The 25,098-nt window shown below is 33.2% G+C and overlaps 1 protein-coding gene across 8 annotated transcripts in view; it reads left to right on the forward strand.

The window, feature by feature from the left end:
* Positions 1 to 25,098, forward strand: part of LOC113507610 — a 411,058-nt gene that overhangs the window by 216,972 nt on the left and 168,988 nt on the right. Inside the window, exon 5 of one of the 8 annotated variants that reach the window (XM_026890473.1) lies at positions 9,390 to 10,211. The exons of the other annotated variants lie outside the window; for them this stretch is intronic. Coding sequence (XP_026746274.1) covers positions 9,390 to 9,457 — 68 coding nt within the window. The 3' untranslated portion in view covers positions 9,458 to 10,211. Of the gene's footprint in view, positions 1 to 9,389; positions 10,212 to 25,098 lie in introns of those variants that run through there. 8 annotated transcript variants of the gene reach the window in all.

The raw sequence follows: 25,098 nt of genomic DNA on the forward strand, positions 1-25,098 counted from the left end.
CGTAAATTCCTTATATTTAGCCTTACTAGTATCTTCTAATGAAGGGCCTCTAGATAAGATATACTTCTAAGGGAAGAAAGGTAGATGCCTGGATTGATTGGTGCCTCTGACGTACCCATCTCTTTAACTACTCTATAATATTAATAAATGATCTGAACTAAATACGACTGTATGATTGAGTTTCTGATGACTGACTGATGGTCAAATTACAGCTTCTCCCACCGTACCGTTAATTCACAATTTATTTATCAACAAATTACGACACTAACAAAGGAATTCTTTTAAGTTTGAAGTTCTCCATTTAATGCCATTTAGCACCGTCAACTCTAACAGCTCCAAAAATTTAAAACAGCCCGTCAACCCGTCATGAGTATTCAATTTCCAATCCACGGGAAAGCTCACATAACTGCTACAATGTATACGCATAAGATATTCACATGCTTTGACGTAGATCCTGCTCCCAATATAGTCATATAAAGTAAGCCACGTGTTCCCCATGAATTATTCAAATTTGACCCACATTCATTCGTCGCGAAGTATCGACGGCTTTGTAGTAAATTTCGTACATTTCATCCGGTTTGCTTATTGAAAAAGTCCAGGTGGTACTTTGAGGGTTGAAATATATGAAGATGGTTGAAAATAGTTCTAATTTAGTTTTAAGATTTGTATTGTTTACTTTATGTAGATTGTTTATGTAAGCACTGAATTGACTTGAACTGAAAGAAAAGTATATGCAAATGATGTAAATGAAGAATGGTCTATTTTTTCTTTAACTATATTATAACACTTATATACATATATTATATAACTAGCAAACTCGTCGAACTCCGTTTCGCCACCAGATGGTTGTCCTTGTCCCGCTTTTCTGTTGATTTTTTTCCTGAATTTTCTGTGCTATAAACCTCAGGGAGCCCAAGACCTTTCCAACGAATGCAAAACCGTGGAAATCGGTTCGTGCGTTCTGGAGTTATAGCGTCAGGAAGGAAAACCCGACTTATTTTTATATCGTAGATTTTTCATATACTTTTTTTTAACATCTAAAACTTTAGTTTCATTTACTTAAATATTTTAAAACCATAATAGGATTTTTCTATTTCGGACATATTACGTGTAGAAAAATAAATAAAACATTACATTACTCAGCTAAAAGACAGCATAAGATCACAGAAAATCATTAAACAGAAGACAATACCTTATATACCAGTTTTTGCCAAGGCAGCACCTACCTGCCCCGTTAAAACTTTGATTGTTACATTACATTTAATAGGCAGAGTTTTAAGTGTTTTGCAAGGGGTGGATAATAATTACCCTTGTACAAAGGTTGAATTTTGCCTGTGGCTTAACTCTCGTTATAATTTCGAAGTTTTCGTTTGAATCATCATCAGCTGTTTTCTCTTTTGCTTAGAATTTTTTCAATACTTGAAGTTGTTTTGTTTTAGAATTACTCCTGCTGTTGCTTTGAGATACAGCCTAGGAAAAGACACACAAAAACTAACAAAAGCTACTTCTAGCATTTTTACGAAAACGGATATGAACCTGCCAGGAAAGAAGTCGCTGGAAACCCTCTTTGGGCGACGTTGAAAACGGACAACATTAATACGTGGTACCATTTTGTTAGCATTAGACATCAAATGTGCAACCTAACTCCATTAATATTTTGTGCTGCTATAATTACTTATATTACAAGAATAGACAATCTCAAGGATACGCGAAAATAAGACTAAATCCGTCGTAATAAGGTCGAAGGATAGACCAAAGTGCTACCACGGGGTGTGATAGGATATACTACTTTTGCGTACATCTAAAACTCACGTCTAAGGCGCCATACCAAATCAATATCGTAGTCTTCACCGCTTGACAGGTAGGCTCAAGATACTTAGCCTAATTGGAAAGCCACTCGAGAATACACAGCGTCCCTGCTTTATAAGATCTACTTGAAATAAATTATCAAAAAAATCAATCTGCATGCGTACTTAGATCGTTTGAGATAATTACTTTTTTGTCAGTAGATTTTTTTAATTAAAAGTTAGACAGTCTTCTATAAAAAACTAAAAGTAATTTAAGGTATCCATCGTTTGACTCGAGTGCTGTCAAAGATCTAAGGTAGAAGCCGGATGAGAAAAATAGCGTGCTTTATGAGGCACGTAAAGAGCTCGGAGTGCTCACAAAATGTTCACCTATTTACGAAGCAACCGCGGTGAATTGCCTTTATTTATTTTTTCCAGTCGCATTATTTACAGAGGAATGCAAAACGAAACTTTAGTATGTGACATTATAAACAATATATTTCCGACTTTTTTCTAATAAATATCGTGGGAATTATTAATTATTAAATGATACAATGGTTTACTCAAGCATATTTGTCGGGATTACAAAGTAGTTTTGGACCCAACCAAAGTCCTTAATCATAAGCAGATGCAGGTCGCGAGTCGAACTAGTCGGGCAATCCTGATAAAAATGCATAAGTGTACCGTTGCATCATTTAATAATCTATTTCCGACATTAAATTTATCCAGACCGCTCAGAGTGAAATATTAGTTTTGTCTGTGCTTTAGGTCTTGTAGGTGTAGTAAACACCATAACTTCAATACTGAGTAATACAGTATTAAACAAAAATATTTCACACTCTACAAGAACAGCTCCAAGGGATACATTTCAACTCCAAATAAGGTCTCTAAAGAGGAAATAAAAGTTTCTGTAGTACCTGGCCTTTATCTGTCCCTTAAAGCTTCGTATAAATTTCGTATGCCAGTAAAGCCGTTTGATATGGGACAGGGCGACAAGGCAAAGGATCAATATTAATAGATGTTGTTATAGAAATTGGAAATGTTCCATAACTGTCTTTTTTATATGAGGTTATTTCATTGGTGTCAAATATTCTGGACTGACTTATAAATAAATGTCGTGGTGGTGTTGAGTTCTTATTATTTGAGTTTAGTATACACGAGGGGTAATTTCAATCTTAACGTAGGCACAGACGTATCAGTAGAAAAAGTTTTTTGTAACTTCATTGAAGAGTAAAGGAAAAAGACATATACTATTTTTTCCATTGCGAACAATGTAAAACTGATTATTATCGAAAGCATTTTCTTATTTTCAGGTTATGAAAATCAAATGCTAACGCTAAATAGTTAGTATCTTTATGAGGAAACTATTGAGCAATAGGCCCAGTGAAATTAAAACGTAACTAAATAAATTAGAAAATAACTGAATATCTATAAGGATCTAATATAAAGTAGGTCCATAAAACGGTAAAGGTCATGTACACAATAAATCGGAAACAACACGTACAGTTCGAGTAGATCGAGAAGAAATCCATTTACTAGCCTATGAGAGTTACAAAAATGTGTTCCAACATTTTTCTTGTTGAGATTTGGAATGTACGGACGACCCAATACCCAATGCCAAAAACGAAATCCGAGAATCGACTTTATTGCGTCGAAATAAAGATGATGGTAATAAAAGTATTGTTATAATATACAGTAGATTGTACGAATATCAGTCTGTATCGGGTTTTGGAGACATTATTGTTATAGTTTCCCAGATTATTTCGGATTCCTGTAACTGTCGGCATTTTCCTTGGACTGATAAAAGTTCTTATGGCACTTGTAATATTTGAAGATCTTTCTCTTTTTGTTTATGTTCTCTAGAGTTTCTGTTGATCCGACAGATTATTGGGACGCCTTACTTGATAATTGTCTGGGATAACGTTTTACTTCGTTTTGTGTTGAAATGTCTGTATTGGTACTTTGGTATTTATGTCATTAACGTTGATTAATATTGATATCATCACTTATGTCTTTGGCAGTATTTTGTTATTTTTCTTCATTATCTTCAGTTTTGCTCTTTCAAAATATATTTTATGATCGGCTAACATTCTCATTGTGATTAATTGATGACTGCATTTTATATTAAACGCTTACTCATCGGACTTCCACAACTAATTGACTGGATTTCTTATATTCTTAATCTATGAAAATAAATTCTATGCCAAGCCCAAACCATTACGATTCCCTCCTCTTCAACTAGTTGATTCCCTGAGCGTTTGCAAAAGCAATTATCTGCCGACACTCAATGCCTTTCATTTTCAGATCGCTGTGGAAATAAAAGAAAAGGTGTGATCGCAAATTTGGATGGGTTAGCAATTTGCTTTTGGGTTTTCGTGTTGTAAGCAAAACTGTAATTTTAGACTAAAATTCTTTACAAAATTTTAGAAACGTGTTTATAAACAGGTTAAACGTATACCATGAACTTCGTAGATGATGACAAAAAAAAACTATATAAAAAAGATTTTCAGTTATCAAAGTCAAAAACTCAATATTAAACTGATATTATGTTATAAATAAATTCTGCTATGTATAGGTAAAGTATATCGCACAAAGTTTTTAAAGAGCATAGAATTTTTAAGCTAAATACCACAACGACCCTGATTTTCACACAAAAGCACGGCTAAACACCGAAAAATGCCACAGCGCTAAACGGGTTATTTTCATTGTTTCCTTTCCTATTATTCCGAACAAGAATAACAATTTCGATTAACAAAAGGAGTATTGGGTTTTAGAGGCTCGAACACGCGTTGCATTTTAAGCCTGCCCCGAAAACATTTAGGTCAGCATACGATCTTACAAAATGGATCCAGATTTTCAATTCGCTACACATGAAAGAATGTCAAAAATGTACGCCCATGGCTATTACGTAGAGCTTTGTGAAAAATCTGAAATATATGTCAAAGATGTTAAAAATATTTTTTGTCGTGTTTAACATTATACCTACGTATTTTTGTCGAAAAAACACTCTGTGCCTTTTACGTGCTATTTATTGTAGCTACCAATTTTATATTTCCGATTTCATATCACCAAAGCTGATTGGTAATATCAATTAGGTAGGTGGTACTACCGTAGATACAATAAAAAAAGTACTATATATGGCATATTTTCCATCAAGTTATCAAAAAATCAAATTTAATACATAATCATGACCGTATATTTCGTAGATTGACGGCTTGCTTCCAAGACTTTCTTTAAGAGGTGGTAGTAGGACTCCAGTTAGCTATTATATTCTCATGCGTGCAAACAAACTTGGCTTAAACTCTAAAGGCCTTTTAAGCAAACTCTTTATTCTCGCCTACTTAGCTCATGCTACGCGAAACATCACGTAACCACGATGTAAGGTTCGTTGCAAATGAGAGATGCTTGCATCAAAAGAATATTTAGTACTGCGTTTGGCCGTGAGCCATGGTTGTATTTGGCCCAAAATGGCTCAGAATAATTATTTTAGTTTTGCATGATGTTTTTTTTCTGGACTGTTTATTTTTGGTAGTCGCTGACATTGGACTTAGGCAATAGGGATAACACGAATGTATGGCAAGTCTCTGGCACCCCTCGACTTTATAAAATCAAACATACTTATGAAAGGTCTTATATAGGTAGGCCTATCGCTTCGTAAGGTTGATGCCCAGCGTAGTTACAGTTTGAACCGCCTTTAGGCCCGGGAAAGTTTTCAAATGTGCCGGTTTTATATGTTTTCCTTCACCGTTTTTTAGGCAAACGTTATTAATTCGTAATACGCACATGATTGAGAAATGACGTTGGTGTGACATTTGATTTTTTAGGCTAACGGTCACGCCACAAGGCTATTTATTACATAGGCATATATCGTTTGGAATTAAAAAGTTTATGTAAATCGGAACTCGTATTACCTAGAGTACGACGTCCATTAGTCTACAAAATAATAATGACGCAAGCAGATATTTACATAATCCCAAAACCGAATCAATACCGAACAAACTTTTATTGCTTTTAAATCTAAAATTCTGTCCTAAACAAATTCCACTTAGTTCGTAAATAAACACTTTGAAAATTCAACAAATTGTTCCCTGAGTTTGATAAAATGTGATTCCACGAATAGTAATGAGAGTAACATATTTGGGACTTTGTACCTTAAAATGATAATTTGGCGAATTGGTTTTGAGTGAAGGAAATGTTCAGACAGAAAAGAATCCTTTACAAGGCTAAAAGTTCCTTAAACGAACTTCAGATTTAAACCTAAAATGTATAAAACCTGTTGTATCGTTATTTTTCTAAGAAAAATCTTTCGATAAACGAAATGGATTCACAACGTCATGAAATCTGGCTTAAAAACTATTAGAAAAAAATATTAGATTTCGAAAATCTAAATACTCACGCTTTAATTGTCACTCCATTAAAATTTGATTAAAATCGGTCCATCCGTTTTTATAGTTGTATATTGCATTGTCATCGGTTTTGAAGCTATCCTGAAAATTCCAGCCTGCTAGCTTATGGGAAAGTGCTTTAAAATTGAGTTACAAAAATCTAAATGGTACGACAAACAAACACACATACAAACAAGAAAGTGAGTGTATAAAAACGTGGGAAAAAACGGAATTATTCGGAATTATGCTCCTAATTTCCCTACATGAAACGGTAAACAATTGCAAAATAATCAATTTTTTAAAGTAGATAGTATTATTGTAAATTTGTAATAAATACAGTTAGCAATAAGAGAATCCAGTGAGCTGAGTCCAACTTACTACCTTTGTGACGTAATATTTGACATCATCACAATATGATACCAGAATTTCTAGATCTTTTTATGTTCATTTTTTTTTTTATTACATTCATTTAACCTCAAAAAAGTCAAGTATTCTCTGCACGTATTCATAACATAATACTACTTCACTAATGACATACTTCCATTCCACACCTACTCAAACAAAACCTCAAACATTCTGTGCCAGCAAAGCTAAATAAGACAAAATTAAATCTCATTCGTCTTAATAAATTAAACTTACCTATGTCACCTTGCACGTTCCTTTTATGGCGTATAATTTCTTAACTTCAGATAAAATTGGCTTAGCCTTTTCCCAAATATATGTTGGGTTCGGCTACTAGTCTAACCGGCTTGAGCTAAGTACCAGTGTTTTACCGAGCGACTGCCTATCTGATCTCCTCTACCCAGTTACCCGGGCAACACGATACCCCTGGTTGTCAGACTTTTCAAGCTTCTGACTGCCTGTAACGACTGTCAGATGTAGGAACAACAGCCGGGACCCACAATTTAAAGTGCCTTCCGAAACACGGAGGAACTCGTTATGACAAAAATGGTCATCTACGGACCAACCACGTCAAGCATAGCTTCAGATACAGGAACAATAAAACAAAATTCTACAACAAGGACAAAATAAAGTTCGTTTCGAACCAAGAAAATATCGCGCAGTTTATCGGAGACACAAGAAATATCACGTTCTTCGTACCCTCGAGACACTGAAAAAAATATGTACAGACATCGGAAAAAGTCTTAGGGTGAATTTTTCAAAAGATCTTGTGGTTGGTTGAGTGAGATTGGAGATTGAAGCTGAAACAGGAACAGGAAATGCTGTTTTACTTAGGAACAACGAAAACACGATGCAAGCCTGGCTGGCCAGTAGTAATTATTTTAGGAGATAATTAAGGCACTTTACCACATGAGTAATATTTAAATAACCTAGTTATGTTTGCTGCTAATGCTGTCTTTCAGCAAACAATAATTTAATTATTTTTACACTTAGATTCTTAAACAACTAACTAGTTAACAAGGAACAATAATCAAATCGAATCGAAAAATTCGATCATGTAGTGTTTGTGTGGTTATCAACTGTTTAAATATATTGATAAACAAAAAATAAGTCTCAGTTATAAGAATAACAGCAGAAAAACAATTGAACGCACTACAATACACATAAAAAAATTCACAATTTACTTCTACAAAAATATAATATTAATTCCACTTTTCTTAACGACTGTACGAGGAAAGATCGCCTGCCCAAGACAGAAGAAGGTCCAGTTTTTGTTCCCTCGCGTGCCCGCGCGACTCATTGGTAACTTACAAATTCATTATTTTCCTTTGAAAGAAAAAAACTTTGTACGTTTTGTATCTTTCATGGCCTTAGTGTGGTTCTTTAATGGGATATGAATTTTGTTGAATCTTATGGGTTCAGATTTAAGGTTTAATTTGGCGGAGTTTTTAGATTACGTAGATAGATTTGGCCCGAATGTTCGAGAATTTGGCAGGGCTGATTATAATAATTAAAGGGAAAGAGAAGGGAGAATCGAGACTGGAACTGTGAAAAATGATACGTTTAGTGTAATTACTTAAACTTAATTAAAAAAAAAACCAGATGCAACATGGATTATGTCACTGACAAATGAATGACGAGCTGGACAAGATCACAAGAAAGAAAGATATAGTTTTTTCTACAACTCTTACACAACGCCATCTTGCGTTATGAGTACTAGTCCATTGATAAACATACTTATATATTTCTGAATACATACATAATATATCTGAATTTCCCCCAGACAGAGAACAAATGATCGTGCTCAGCACATAAACATTTGTCCTGGGTGGGATTTGACCTAACAGTGGGCGTCATGTCCATTCAAAGACGTTGATGACGTTGAAGTGTTAATTTGTAATCTGACATCTCTCTTTAAAATGAGAAACCCAGCAACCCATTTTCCATCGATATCAGTCCAAAACACAACAATATATTATGAGTTACAAAGTTACGAAAGCCAAAAAATTCCACGAAATAATTACCATGCAAGCCACAACATATCAGCCACGAAAACCCATTTAAATTCAATCAAAAAGAACCTCAAATAAATTCGTAATATAAAAATTTGAAATTCTTATCGGTTCGTTATAATATTCTCATTAAAATTAGGTTCTTTGTGGTTGCCTTATTTGAATATTTCATTCTGCAAAACGCCGAATGCTTGTGGTAACGTAGCTCCTTGATTTCAGAGTGTTCAATACATGAGTGAGTCGAATCTCGTACTTACTTGAGTGCGACGCGTATTTTCGTATGATTTAATGTGTGGTTTTAGTGTTGCGACTTTAAGATAATATTGTTTTTCTTTTTCAACCACGACACAAAAAGAGGTAGTAAGTTGGTATATGGTATATTATGTTATATAACGGTTATAAGTTTTCCGTGACACGGCAAACAGTCATACAGACAGATACTGTCTGTATTACCTGTCATCATAGCTTCTGAATGGATTGAGAGATTTTATTTTACTTTTAATTTTAAATTATTGGGTGATTTACGTTTTTAGACATTTTTGATTTAATCATTTGAGCCATGAAAGTGCTACAGTTTGTAACAGAAAATAATCTTTAATGTTAAACAAAATTTCGATGTTTTTTTTTCGATTTCCATTCGTCTTTTTATAAAAATCACCCTTTAGCAACGCAAAGTGAATTCAAAATTTTCTGTGTCTCAGTTTGATAGAATTTTGTATTACCATCTCACTGTGATGGCGTTGATTTCATATGAAATTTAAATTTGAAGACGTACAGTAATCTTTTACATGTATATTTTACAGTCAAAGCCCTTTTTGCGGAGGAAACAGAGCGCGTCAAGAATATAATGAAAGTAAGAAAATATCGATAGAAGACATACATATTTTCGAACATACCTCTACAATATTATACTACAACACAATTCAGCAAAAACCCAGACAACACGGATGCAGTTTCAATCATTAGTCATAGGTGTTAGAGACTGATGATGATGACAACACAATATCAACATGCTTAACAATGGCTTTAATATACCTATCATAGAGTTATCATTAATGGTAAATTTAAAAAGTGTGTAAATAAATGCCGGTTAAATTCGATGTTTATTTTAAAAATATATAACTTTATTGTTATAGCGGCAGTAGAACCTGTGAAGATTTTAGCTAGATTATTTTTGGGTATGAAGGTTCATGAGATACAGCTTGAAACAGACGGATGGACCCCTACTGTCATACCTCAGAAATTCCGTTCACGACTGTATCAAACTTTACATTAGGCCGGGACCGAATAATCTTAAAAATATTCTTCAAACACTTAATTAGTGAAAAGCAAGTACGGCTCAAACTACGATATCTATATTAACAAACAGTCTGTATTTCCATATTATTCACGCAGTGTAATCTAAAACTGAATTAATTAATTCAAATTCGAGGCAGTTTCCTATCCAAAATAATTTGGTCATATTATAAATGTACATAATTAGCGATACAGGCTTTTCTGCAATATATCACAGATTAACAAGGGTGGTAATTTGAAACTGTAGTTTTGGGTTCTGTAATGACATTTCGAACTTTGTCATAAAACCGTTTATCTGTTGTTTTAATTTTTTACGCTGTTTTTTGAAGTAACACTTTAGTGAATGGAAAGTTTGTTAAAAATCCGGAAACCAGATAATTTTGAAAAAAATTATGAATTACAATCAGTTATTCTATAAGTAGGATATATCGTTACTTAAATAAGTTTTTTATTTTCTACATGATAGAGTCGAAAACATCGTCGTAAAAATGACTTTGCATAACAGATTAATTACTTTGCAAAACTATCTTCTCATTTATCTCTAAGTTATAAAACTTACCCAGAAAAGGGTGTTTTTAAAATTTAAAGAATAGTACTTTGGTATAACCATCAAGACGAAAAACACGTTACCTCATTAACAAATATTAAGATACTAGCTGTTTCCCGCGGGCCCGCCAGCTTCAAATCTAAAAATGATCCGACGGGAAAATAAAATCTGAATGAACTGTCAACTGTAGTCTTAAGACCGACCGAAAATTTCCATACCTCTATATCCATGCCAGTAAAGTCATACATTAATGATCGGTAATGGGCACCGCGTAATAACTATGATATACGGTTAGTGCCACTGTGTACCACAACACTGTATGTGCATACGTCATAATTAGGTATACTAATAGTTACCTACTTATTGATTTCCAACTTAGACTTCGTTGAAATTAATATTTTGGCAAATTGGATATTTAATTTCGGATTTAGAGACTTGTTTAAAGGTAGGTGACAAATAATGTCTTGATACATTATATAGGTGAATAATGAGATAGTTAGATGCAGGACTAGGTGTTATGGTTAGATAAAGGTTTTTAGCAAACAATAGACAGGAATATATTGACGCATTGCATGCGGTAGACTGCTATGTTTTTGAGATGTCTAAATGTAAGTTAATGTTTTCAAATTCTTATGACAATATCCATCCAGAATTAATTTTCTTAAAATGATTAGCAGTATAGCATTCAATTATTGTTAGTGAAATTTTATTTGATCACGTAAACACTTTTCTTAAAATAATTTAAGAGTTAACTGTAGCACAAAAAACATAATATCCTCACTCCGTTCTCATTGTATTCAAGCAGCTCAGTAAAACTCGGGGCTAAACAGCAACACCGATTAAAATGCATGAGTTTTTGAGAGGTGTTGAAATTGAAAAACATTTTCTTGCGTAACTTTTTCAGTAGTTCGATATTTCACTTCATATTTCTCAGCAAATATGTGAAGGTATATTCGACTATCGTCTCCCCATCAAATTTCCAACAAAAAGCCCTTTCAAAATGGAAAGGCAAGTCTATAAAAGTATCTATTTCATGGCAAGTCCTGTTAAGTTTTCCGCTTCGTTGGACCGAAGAATTACTGGCTGCGCTTGTCATTTTCTATTTTATTTATTTCTTTTTAAGAGAGTGGTCTGATTAATTATTTTGTTAAATATCTTAGGTGTTGGTCCGAGACGTTTCATCGCTTGAAGGCTTGCCAGTTTTTAATCAGCTCGTTTATGCCTTTTGTGAAAGCGTTCGTTCTCATCGCGGAGTGTTGAAAGTTTATGTTAATTAAGAAAAGTTCTGTTGAAGCGGTTCCGGGTTTTTATTTTACATTTTTTAAAACACTTTTGTTATGATAAAGTTGTTAGACGTTATTAGTCTGGTGGAGGTTTTTGATTTATCTATTGTTATTTTGACGTTCTATATTCTTGGCTTTATTAAGTTTACAGTGAAATAGCAATTTTATAATAATCTGAAATGGTTGTTTAAAACGTACCAGTAGATACTTAAGAACGTTGAAGTAGTGATTCATAGTTTTATACAGATATAAAAAAATATCCAACAATAAATCGATGCGGACCAACTTGTTACTATTTTTTTTAATAAGAAACTATAATTGCAGCTATTATGATGACCATAATGTAAAAAAACCACTTACTATCAAAACTAACAGCTGAAAATTATGCTTAGGTATCCGATGACTAACCGATTAAATTCTAATCAGTTTTCAGAGTTCGAAAGTAATTATTTTATTTGAATAATTAAAACCATCACAACTTTATTTGCCAACAAAAGATAAAATGTTTTCCTGTATAACTGTATTCCAGTTCTATAAATCTACACAAGCTTCCCGTCTCTACAATAGTTCATAGTCCATTCTTACATTATTAAATAAACTACCCTGGGTGTTGTTAAAAGGAACTCCTTGAAAATATATCAAAAGACAAGTGTAGGCTATAAAAATAATATATGACTCAGGACCTTTATAACTACGAATAAAAGAAATTGTAAGAAAACAATTTTCCTATTTTTATTAATTAAAAGTCTCTCCTTTCAATATTTTTCGGATCTCTTGATTCTTTTTATCTTTCGTCTTTGGAAAGTTATTTATTTTCAATTGATATTATATGAAAAGGTATAATACAAAAAGTGATTCTTAATACTACTTTAATTAATCTATCAATAATCTTAAGATCTCCTGAATATTAAAGGCGAAAACAAATTGGTCTCCCGTAATTTTCCAAAAAATCACAAAAAAACTTTGAATTCACGTGTAAATACTTAAACATTATTAGACGTCATTCCAGTGAAAAACATCTTCAAATATAGTTATGTATTCTGGTTTTAAAATAACCAAGCGTGATGAATATTATACATTTTGTTTAGAAATAAAAAAAAATTGTGGCAAAATTGTTGTATCAATATTTTTTTAGAACAAAGAACTTTTTTTAATTAGATTCAATATCTGTTGACTGTTATAGTCAATAAGAAAAGTAGAGAAAGACAGAATAATATTTTTAACGTAAAAGAAATAGCTAAAATCTTACCATTTGAACAGAAACAGTTATCTTCTGTAGTTATTTCACATCCCTACATAGGAAAAAAAATATTTTTATAGAAGACAATTATTTTTATTTCATTACAACGAAAGAGTGGAAAGAATCCTTGTTTTCGTTACCCAAAACGTTTGCAGAAGAGTTGACCCTAAAATTATTTTTTCATTAGACCTTTTGGGCATACCGCGGTACAAAGTGGTTTTGTACCAACTCCTGTTATTAATATCATGGTCCACGGACCACAACAATTTTGTTCTACAAATTGGATTTTGAATTCTGTTGAAATTTTACTCATTTTTTCCTGATAGGACACGGAGAAAAGGCAATTAAAATTATACCGTGTTACAGGGAACTGCTATAATACATTTTTCTTTTGTGGACAATCCTGCTACATATGTATATAGCATTTCACTGTCGATAAACTCTTGTAAACTAGGGTCTACAATTAAACCAAAAAATAATTGAGGATTGGATTAACTTACCTAAGTGACATCCAATCGTAATTTTATGAAGGTTGATCTGAAATATAATTGATTAACAGAGTAGTATTCCCATTCGCTACTGTGTGGCATCGCGAATTTTTTCAGAGAATAAAAAAAAAAAAAGTTTTTTAGTCTATGGCAACTCACAACTAAACGTCACTGATTTAGAGCTAACCATGATTTTGTGGGTCCCATTATGCCAGGGTTCAGCTATTGATGCTGGGGTTGGGGTGGGTGATTATATTTCAGATCAACCTTCATAAAATTACGATTGGATGTCACTTAGGTAAGTTAATCCAATCCTCAATTTTATTTCATGTTGATCTGAAATATAATTGATTAACAGAGTAGTTGTTCAGAGATTGAGGCATAAGGGGTACATCTTATAAGCCTGGATATGATGAATAACGGTTAAGGCTTTATAATTATTAAGATATCTATTTATAGTGGCATATTATCCTAATATTAGTATCTATATTTGTTTTTATCCATATATTCTGTCATACACATTGATTATTGATCAACTATTAATTTTCATTTTTTATAAAATTAGTCTGTAGTAATTAACAAATTTTTCTAAATGCCAAATTTGTAAGCCAAAAGGGCAGAACATGTTGATGCATATATTGTCCTTATATTTTCACCACATCAAAAAATGTTTAATACATATATTCTGTCATACACATTGATTATTGATCAACTATTAATTTTCATTTTTTATAAAATTAGTCTGTAGTAATTAACATTTTTTTCTAAATGCCAAATTTGTAAGCCAAAAGGGCAGAACATGTTGATGCATATATTGTCCTTATATTTTCACCACATCAAAAAATGTTTAATACATGTTTTAGGCAAATAAATACTTCTTTATCTTTGTTCTATTACTGAGATTAATGTAATATGAGTTTTTAAGTGGAACAATGAACAAATTTTATGTTATGTTACACATGTTTATGCAAATAAATATATCTTTATCAATTGTTCCACATATTGTGGAGACTGTGTCCACCAATTTCATGATTGACTATTAATTACCAATTTGTGCTCTTTTTGACATCAATGTAACTATGACTTTTTTTAAGTCATACAAATTTCCTGCACCTTGTGCAATTTGATACTTAACCATTAGCTTTTAACAATGTAACTATGGATTTTGAGTAAGACACATTTCCAATACATAGTGATATTGTGTACAGTTTGATAATTAATTATTCATTATTAACAATGTAACAATAAATTGTTAGTAACAAATTTTCTACACATTGTGTTAATTGTGTCAAACAATTTGATAATTATTTTTAATTATTTACAATGTAATTATGATTTTTTTAGTAATACAGATTTTCTTCATATTGTTTTAATTTTGCCATAAAATTAGATAATTAGTTACTAATTTTTGCTCTTTTTTAGCGCAGTAATAATAAGAGTATTTAAGGTACTGCAAATATTTCTTATTTATAAGCTATTAATAAGAAATAACAAGATGATAATGAGATATTCCATTTACTGTCAGTTGCAGTTTGTAAGTCACTCAATTATGATTAAAATTAAATTAAAATTTTTGTCACTGCAGTTGTCGGTTCCTAAGACATGAAATATAAGGCCTTGCAAAGGTAGTAGAACCTACAACCAAACCACCTTTTTCCCTGATTAAACTCAAGAGCATTCCTGCTGCTCTTGCAGATGTACTGCGGGAGTGTGGGATACAGCTGTCAGCAGGTATAAATTTGATACCTGATTAACTGTTTTGAAGGCCAAGGGTAAAACTTTTAATATGGTAAAGTTAACTTATTTCAGGTATTGGTTAAGGCTACAAGGATCTTTAAATCTTAGAAGTTAGCCATAATTTATGATCTTAAAAGTAAAAAGTACATTATGGTTCCTTTCCTTTTTTACTGAGAGTAAGGTTGGTTATCACAATTTTCATCTTATTAATTGTCAGGGTGTGACATGGGCTATGTTATTTAGTTTAATGTATGAGAGGGCGGCTAGTACCCATTGAGCAGCTATCCAAGCTAGGAGTTAGAAGATTTTTGTGTCTTGGTTCAAATAAATAACTAAATAATTCTGTGTCTTCAGATACAGGTGTATTGTATGTTTCATTAACATAATATATGTATGTTTGTGTCTATTGTCAACAGAGTTATTCCTGTGCCATATAATTATGTTCTAGCCTATTTTGTCATCATGTTGCTTGTAACCAGTTGTTGCAAGTTCTATTTAATAACCATCTATACTTTCTTAACCGATAAGCAATATGTTTATAATATTGTGTTTTGAGGCAGCTAGCAGATGAGTTAGCTGGTTCAATACAAAATATGGGTTCTGGCTTTCTGTAATACAGGCAAATCTCAATCTGAGTAAGCCTCTCAGAAATCCTTTGTTATCCATACCTAATTCCTCTCCCATCTTTAGAGTCAATGCTGATTTGTAGAAATTTAGGGTTTTGAAGCTAGCTCCATTCTCTAAACTTTCTATTAATGTTTCCTAATTAATAAGGGTGAAGATCAAAATTGGATCCCGGTTACTGCTTTGTTGACACAGATGGTAACATGATGGTTAATGAGCTATCTAACGTTGGCTTCTAACTGCTTCCCCTAAGAGATGCTTTTTGTCAGGGCACCTAGTCTGCTCAGTGTGTGTTGTCGGTTAAAAATCCCAAAATTGGGTGAATAAGAACTTAGTGACTTTTTGCTTTGTCATTATTAATATTCTGAAACATTTAGTAAGGTAAACAAATGTTGGGAATGCTTAAAAAACATATTCATGTCCACTAAGTATTGATGCATATACATTTAGTGTTTAGTAGCATTAATGTTATTGGGTGCCTCACTTCTTAGAGATGTGTGTGTCACATTGTTTTTATTGCTATACATAAACTTGTGGGGCCCAAAATCTATTGATAACGAAACAAGTATGGTTTTTTCGTTGACTTACATGTGGAACTGAGCACTATTTATCTTACTTATGTATTTGCAGCCATGTTACTCTGGCTGTATAATCTTGCAATGTGTTTTAATCCAGTTAATATTATGTTCTAATTGATGTATTAAATGCAAGTCATCATTCTAAACAAGGCACCACACTACAATTGTTTTCGCCATTACAATGTGTCACCATTCTATTAGAAAAGCTTTAGAAACTAGTTCTAGTATACATTTTCTATAATGTTCTTATAGTTTCGGATTATGTAATGGGGCCCCATCTTAGGTCAGTTGACAGCATCAAGATTGCTATTGTTATGCAACAAGGCTAAGTACTTAACTTGTTCTATTATTTTTTGTGTGTGTTTGAACATAACCTCTTGGGCAGGTTCACAGAAGGTTCCCAACAATCTTGCCAATTTGCTGATTGGGCAATGTTTAATATCATTGATATTTAGTATCTCTATAGGAGTTGCATTCTTGCTGTATTTCTGATGTTAACTAGTCTCTATTCATAGTAAACCTAAAGTATTTATTGCACTAATATACTTTAATCATAGTTAACAATGAGGGAAAATCATTTAGATAAATGTGAGTGTAGCCCCTCTGTCAGCCAGACATTTATACTGATTCTAACCAATGGGTGGTCATTCAGACAACAGTTTGTTAAATTTCTAGTCTGTAAGGACTGTGGGTGCTGTACATGGACTACATGGAATTGCAGTAAATTTATATGACATTTTCAAACTCAAAGCGGATTAATTTTTCTGAGTTTAGGTGTTATTGAACCTAAGGAATCAGTTTTATCTTAAGACTGTGCAAGACATGTGATATTGATGGTCCAAGGTTTCCATATCCACAATTTGAAAACTATAATATTTTTCTATATATATTTTTGGTTTTCAGTTAAGAACAAATCTGATCTGTCCGTTGAGTTTGGTGGTCTTAAGAATATTAAATCTTTAGACATATATGTATATAGATAGAAATTTTTACTGTGAGTGCATATTTGTACAGCCCCTAACTCATGAGTTATTGATGGTCTGACACATATTGTTGATTTCATTTATATGTATATTGTTTATGTAAACAATGTTATGTTCAAGTATTTTAAGGTACATTAGTGGTGGTATGTTCACAACATGAAAGACAGTTAGATATATTACATATACCTGGTTGACAATTGCCTGCTGGATGCATGGCATGGTGTACCCTCTCGGGGCCACCCTTCCTGTGTTCTGTTCAGCGAGGGTGTCACAGTTGTATCATACCACTCTTGGGTCCACCTTGCTGTGCTAGCACTTTGGTTTGATGCCGGACCACTTATGTTTTCCACAGTCCTTGCTTAGGTTTAGAGGTGGTATTCGGTTATAACTTTTGTTATACATTCTTGATAGTTGCATTGGTCTTGTTTCTATCTTGAGCCTCGAATCCACCTCGAAGAGTGTCACCATTGGTTCTTGTTGTGGACTGTGAGAACCAGTGAACATAGTACGTTCTTCATCAAAACTGTCGTATCTCGTACGAAGTTTTGATCTTCGAGCTGTCTCGCGTACAAGCTCGGTTATACTTAATGCATGTTGTTCTATCAAAGTTGCGGGCTCGCGTCCCGAACTATGTAGTAATGCATGTTGTTTGTGTACCATCAAAGTTGCGGGCTCGCGTCCCGAACTTTGTAGTAATGCATGTTGTTTTGTGTACTATCAAAGTTGCGGGCTCGCGTCCCGAACTTTGCAGTAGGGTTTATCAGAGCTACGACGTCTCGCGAAGAGCCCGATCTTCGAGCTAAAGTCTCTCGGACCCGCTCGGTTCATGCATGTTTATAGTATTTCGCATCATCTCACATCATATTTGCGTCCTTGTTCGCTGAACCTAAAATCAGAGAAAACCTCACCTGTTGGCCCCCCTCTTTGAGGTTATGGGTCAGTGTTCCATCGTTTATATTCCGTAATTTGGGGTTCCATCCCACGGCGATGAACCTAGGGCAAGGGCTGCGTACACGCATCCTGCATTAACTCCGCAGCGCCTTTATAGTCTCGAAGATCACTTTTAAACATCTTGGCCAGTATTTTCAAGGCTTTTGTATCACTTGGCAATACTTTTTCGACTTGAAATATGCCAAAAACTATTTAAATAACGTAATTAAAGTGTAATTAACAAAATCATCACGATGCCGTTAAGTCGCGAAAAAAGAAAGTGACGTTTAGTTGTGAGTTGCCATAGACTAAAAAACTTTTTTTTTTTTTTATTCTCTGAAAAAATTCGCGATGCCACACAGTAGCGAATGGGAATACTACTCTGTTAATCAATTATATTTCAGATCAACATGAAATAAAATTGTAACACTCAGCGTGAGTCAAGGAAACAAAACATCAAAAACAAAAAAAAACATCTATTTATCACTGTTTATGGGGTACAGCCTGGTGACCGACGGACGAATTGTAATTGGTGTACTGTTCTTATCCTTTGGGTATATAACTAAAAAAAAAGGCGTTGAAACAATTATTTGATTTCAGCTCTAAACAATAAAAAACGCCTTGTTTTTCGAAAAGAAGTGTATTCAAAAAGGCCGATTCGATTCTCGGCCCAACACTTCGAATGGATGCAGAAAAACCAATTGCAAGTTCGACTATATATTACTTTCGCGCCACTCAAGCGTGCTAATCGTTTCGCTTGTTCGTTCTTTTGTTTTGTGACCCATGTTGTGAGTTAAAAGCGGTTGTAAATGAACAACGTTATTGTTCCTTAAATTAATATGAAATTAGTTTCTCGTTGCTCGCAGCTTCACTCGCCTAGATGTCGATTATAGCTGTAAAAACATTACAGCTCTTAAACACGGATTAAAGAAGCCTATGTGTTAATCTGAGTTAACACCTACCTTTATACCATATTCAATTGATCAAAGAATCTACGTTTTAAAAGCAAGCTACTGCACTCGAAGTGAGACGCTGTCACCGTTCATTATAGTCCGCCATCTTGTTAAATAAAAAGTATGTAAAAAATGTAATTAAAAAGCTGAGATTCACAATTCAACGTACTTCCCAAAACTTGGAGGAACTAGTTATGAAATAGATGTTCACCCATCAGCAAACCGCATCTATCAATTTGGGTAATTGTTGTTGAGATACAAACTGCTTCATCCGACTACGAAAAAGAAAATGAATGAAACTTTGACATAAGTTTATTACTTGCACCGTACCCAGATCGCCAACACTTATTTCTTATCGCTGCAAAGCCGGGATTAAGAGGAATTCCTTTAGGGGTAATACGATGTCCACAGCGCTTTTGATACATGCTGAATAAAAATAAATGTTTATTTTACTAGTTCTGTTCGCTTAGAAGACAATACTTCAACTTCTAAAGCTTTCTATTTTGAAGTCAATACATAATACCTTCTGATAAAAATTAGGTTATCGAACGTGTTCAAAATACTCATTGCGTTAAAGAAAACTTAATCTGTCAATGGAAATTCATTGTAATTTCAAATCAAAGCTTATGTAAAAATTGGTCAAGTAGAGTCAGACTCGCAACGCTAAGTATTCCGAAGATATGGGGTAAGGAAATAAGATAATTTCACCCATTTTTTTTTAATACACCTGCTAATCTTTGCTTAACCTCGATTTAATTTTTACTATTTTTTGTTAAAAAACATTCATACATTTTTTAAAATTTCAACCGTCCAGATGATACGCAACTATAACGACTTATGAAACAACCTAGTGACAGACAGATGGACGACGGATTCTTAATTTTAATTAGAATATTCCGGTTTTACAGTCTGGTTACGGAATTCCTAAAACAATAAGGTAATAAGAAACACCCGCCTTGACATTAACATTAAAATAAATTCTAAATAACATTAACAAATGTTTATAATACACCATTAAAACAAATGAATGCTTAATTCTTTCCCTCTAAATGGTCTCGTTACTATTTATTAGACGTCTTTGTTTTATAAAACAAAAGAGTTTTTACTAAACCTGAGTCCTTATTCTGCGAATTTAAACTATGAAAGGTTTCACGAAGAGCCTAATGGTTGAGATCACCATGCCTAACCCACTTAGCGCGCCGCGTCGCGGTTTCGATCACCGTGTAGGACAAGAATTTTTGTGATCCGTATTTGTTTGCCCTGATTCTTGTGAATAAGCCTTATATCTTGAATGTTCCTGAAACCCTCGCGACACAAGGATTAAAATCGAAAACAGTCTGGTATTATTTTGTAACACATTACACATCTTTATTTCAGTAGTCGGGTAACGAGATCGAAGATAGTATTTCTAGGTAAGTACGAGTATACCAAAGGTAAATAGGTACTACTTAGACAGATATTTGCAGCATTTTTCTACGACGGTTTTGCCGTTTCAGAATACTCCTGAGTTTTATATTTCGAGAGTATTTATTTTAGTGTTATGTGCTACATTCTAGACTGTGGAAGTGTTTGTAATTTATAACTTGGCTGGATTTACGTTCGTACGAGTATGCATGTTTTGTTTCTTAAAATATTACAGGATGTTACACGTTTATTATGGTTAGCAGAATTATTTTGCGCTTTGAAGTACCTAGTCGTGTTTGAAATGCTTTTGAGAAATGAATGAATGGAGATTTGATTAATATTCACCAAATTATTTTTATTTCTGTAGTGTAGGATTACAACAATTTGACTTTTCTTAAATGCGTTTCTATATTTAATTCAAGGTTACTTATAGTATATTACAAATTGCAGTACCTAAATAACAATTCCTTGAAAATATAAAACGTTTCCTTAAATAAAGTTATTGCACTCGTACTACATAATGGTTAACTTGAAAACATAAAAATATAAAAAAAATGGGTTCCAAAAATTTCCGTAAAAAACCGGAATCCGTACAAAGATTAATTTTATTATTTTTACTGCAATTCTTTCGAACCTTTTGAATATTCAAGCTTAAATTTAGAACCGACCACAAAGGGAAAGGTTTAATAAAAGAATTTTATATAAAAAAAAATCGAAAAATAACGCTTCGCAACATTTTATAAAAGGTTTTTGACCGTACAAAGCTTAATAGTACCTGACATTGTTGCGGACGTCCAAAAACACTGGTATGTTTTTAATTCGGGCCTTTTTAATGAAATTGTATGTGCGATTATAAGTATGTGGTACCAAAGAGGTGCGTTCATACATTTTTGTACACGATTGAAATTTGTTGGGATTATAGTGTAGACAGATAGATTGGGAAAGATTTTTCCTAATAATGACTGTATAGATACTTGGAAAAAAATATACTTATAGACGAAATAGCTTCGGAGTGTGGGATTTATTAATATCTAGTATTTTGTCTTCTACTTTTTCCGAAGAAGTCAAAATACTAAATAGGGTTCATTGTGTCAAGTTGCGGTAAATTGTTTTTTTCTGTGTCTTAGATTGAAGTTCTTTGAATTTGTAGAACGGTATTGTCGTCCAGCGACACAGTTCATAAATAAATATTGTACAAAAATATTCCCAAAAACATGGTTCAGTTTTTGGAATGAGAATTCAAAGAATTACACATGGCTGGATAGTTTGTCGTAAGAAATATTACGGAGTTCCAATAACTCAATACAAATTTATATTTGCGGCGTATTTATGCTTTATACGGCGAAGTCTTACCAAAAAGTAAAATAATCTTGAATTGTTTTTTCTCACGACTGCTATATTTCCACAACATTCACACAACGCCATCTACACTCAAACTAAACAAAGATTGTATTATGAGTACTTGATAATTGATAAACATATTTTAATATTCCTAAATACATAGATGAATTACACCTAGACTCAGAACAAGGACAAGAACAAGAACTTTTATCGTGGTCATCACACAAGGATCCTGGGTGGAAATCGAACCCACGACCTCCGGTATAACAGTCAGGGCCACTAACCAGACGCCCAACAGGCCAGTAATGAATTATTTTTCCATACCACTTTTATTAAGCTAAACATTACTATTCAGGATCTTCTTAAATTACGTCTGTGTAACATCACAGTAATTACATTTAAGGCTCAAATTTCAAGCAACGCCAAAATTTCTAGCTAAATCAGCTTTCTTGACTTCAATTTCATAATTAAAACCAATTAAGAGCGACAACGAAAATTTACACCAAAATTAATTGCTTAAAACAACTATTTAATTTAAAAGTTCATGGCTTTTCTTGTTCCCGTTGAAAATTGTGATTAATTTAAGTATAATTTGTAAGTAGTGCTTTGAATATCATTATGAATTGGGTCAGGTTTCTCACAATTATTATAAGGCTTGCATAATTAAATGGTATCATTACGAAGCTAGTAGCTCCATTAGTTTAGGTACTTAAAAAAGGCAAATGAATTAATGAAAGTCTCATATATTTAGATAAATCGAAAATGGTAACATGGGAACATCAAACCGGGATACAAACTATCTGTGTAGCAAATTTTGTCAAAATGCATCCAGTGGTGTTTGTGTGATAGAGTAACAAGCATCCATCCATATTAACAATCTTTTGCGTTTATAGTATTAGCACGATTTGGTAATTTCTATTGTTATTTGACATTGGTTTTTAGGGTAAGGGTTCTGATGTTCCGCACAAAGAGGCTATTAAAAAAATAGCTTAAATAAAAAACTACCACGGTACCATGACAAACAGTCTGGTAACCTGATACAGACAGCGGCGAATCAGTAAATGAGTTCCGATTTAATCCACTCGGTTGAGAGCCTTAAAATGATCCCCAAAAATAAGTAATTCCTCAGTCTAACTTACAGCTTATTTTACTCAAAGTAAGAGAGACAAACAAAACATTAATCATTTCACTACATGCACATTTCGCTGTACATTGTTATCTTAAAACTTATCAGTTTCGCGGTACCCCCAACTGCACACCTAATGTATGTTTAAAGTTTTTGTTGCTAACAACGCCGCTGACAACTCCAGACCTCGCTAGATTAACGTATATGTTCTTGTTGTTGGTTGCATTTAGTTTATAGTAGTAAAAGTCTAGTGGTTTGACCGTTGTAAGGTAAAGTCAAAGTAAATCATGTGTGTATTACAAAGTAATTATCATTCGCTGAAAATGGTGAAGAAACTGGTGCATATGTGAATAGGGATGATGACAATTTTTTTTTGCAGTGTCCGTCTTGTAGATTTTTGTATAATAATGGATACGTATTTTTTAATTTGTCACGCAAGCATAAATTGACCAAATGACAGTGATTGAAACTTACGTGTGACGTCACGATTGAGTATAAATTTTACCATATCGTTACGTCACAAGCCTAAACTTTAAAGGAGTTAATCTTTGTCAATTCTAGTTTTTCTGAAAAAGGCAAAAATACGTGTCTCATACTTTTTAATTATCTAACTGAGGGACTAATGAGATTTTTTTTCATTTTATACCCAGTCATCATCCCTATTGTTCACGTACATGTAAAGCCACGGTAGTGGTTACGGGTTAAGGTCATATCTCTTTTTATTCTATTGATCACCATGCTAGCTCACTGAGGGTTATTGATTTCAGACAAAAATATTTGGAATTCAGGTTTCCGCAGAAGTATTCCTTCACCATTTGACAGGTATTATAGAATTATTGATAAATAAGATCCCGCTTTAAAAATTCGCATTTTTACTTTGCCTGATTTCGGATCGAACGTGCACATCGTGCAAGCAAATAATAACTAGGTACACCGTGTCTGGAAACGGAAATTTCAATTACGTAATATTATTCACACACACACACACAGATTGTACAAGTGGTAGTTGTTTAGCTTGCAATATTGAACGTATTATAATACGAATTTACGTAGGTATCACATTACATTAATTTGAAATTATCAGTTTTATGCCTTCGAGCTACTCACATATCGCAGGTTCTATCCCCGCATTTGTATGCTCCACAAATACTTGTTCTGAGTCTGGGTGTCTTTGTGCATGTGACTTGAATGTTTGTGAAAAGCACCGCGATACAAGGACTCAATTTTCCGGGCGCCTTTCTTTTTTATAAGTATAAAATCCGTAAAGAATTACAGAAGAAAAAATACCTTGATATTTATAGCACAGCATTGTAATAGAATTGTTTCAAGTTTAAGAGGGATTGCGGAATGCTTTTCTCGTTTCTTGTAAACAACTAACTCAGCTAATTTAAGTTTCAGCAAGATTTAGTACAATAGTACCACAAATCTGGGATTATGGTCGTGTACAGAAGATTATGTTGAACTATCTCTCTAAATAGGTTTCAACAACTTTTAAATGGTTTAGACTTAGGACGAATAAAATGTATATAGGTAATTTAATTTTGTACCGAGTACTTTTGAAAGTCTATATTTTTAAATGCTAATTCCATGTTTAGAAATAGAAACGTTACTTTAAAACAAAATTAAAAAATATGACAACAAAAAACTACAAGCAAAACGTCGCCTGTGAATATAAAAAAAAAATTGTTCGCGATAACAAGCCTGGTGACAGGCAGACATACATAATTATGAGTCTCAGTGATAGGGTTCCGTTCTACTCTTTGGGCACGGCTTTTTTAGAAACAGACGATTTCTTTTCTATTATAAGTTACGTAGCAGAAATACCAATATGTGGCAACTTTTCATTTTCAAACAATCAGTTATCAAATGGTTTTGAAGAATTTTAATCTTATCAATTATTCTACTCAAATTATTTTGTATTTCCCACAGCTCCGCTAAATAAGCACATTCATTTAGCACTGAATGTTACCTACTAAATTACA

Source organism: Trichoplusia ni, unplaced genomic scaffold (genome assembly GCF_003590095.1).
Source record: "Trichoplusia ni isolate ovarian cell line Hi5 unplaced genomic scaffold, tn1 tig00002967, whole genome shotgun sequence".
NCBI classification, from domain to species: domain Eukaryota; kingdom Metazoa; phylum Arthropoda; class Insecta; order Lepidoptera; family Noctuidae; genus Trichoplusia; species Trichoplusia ni.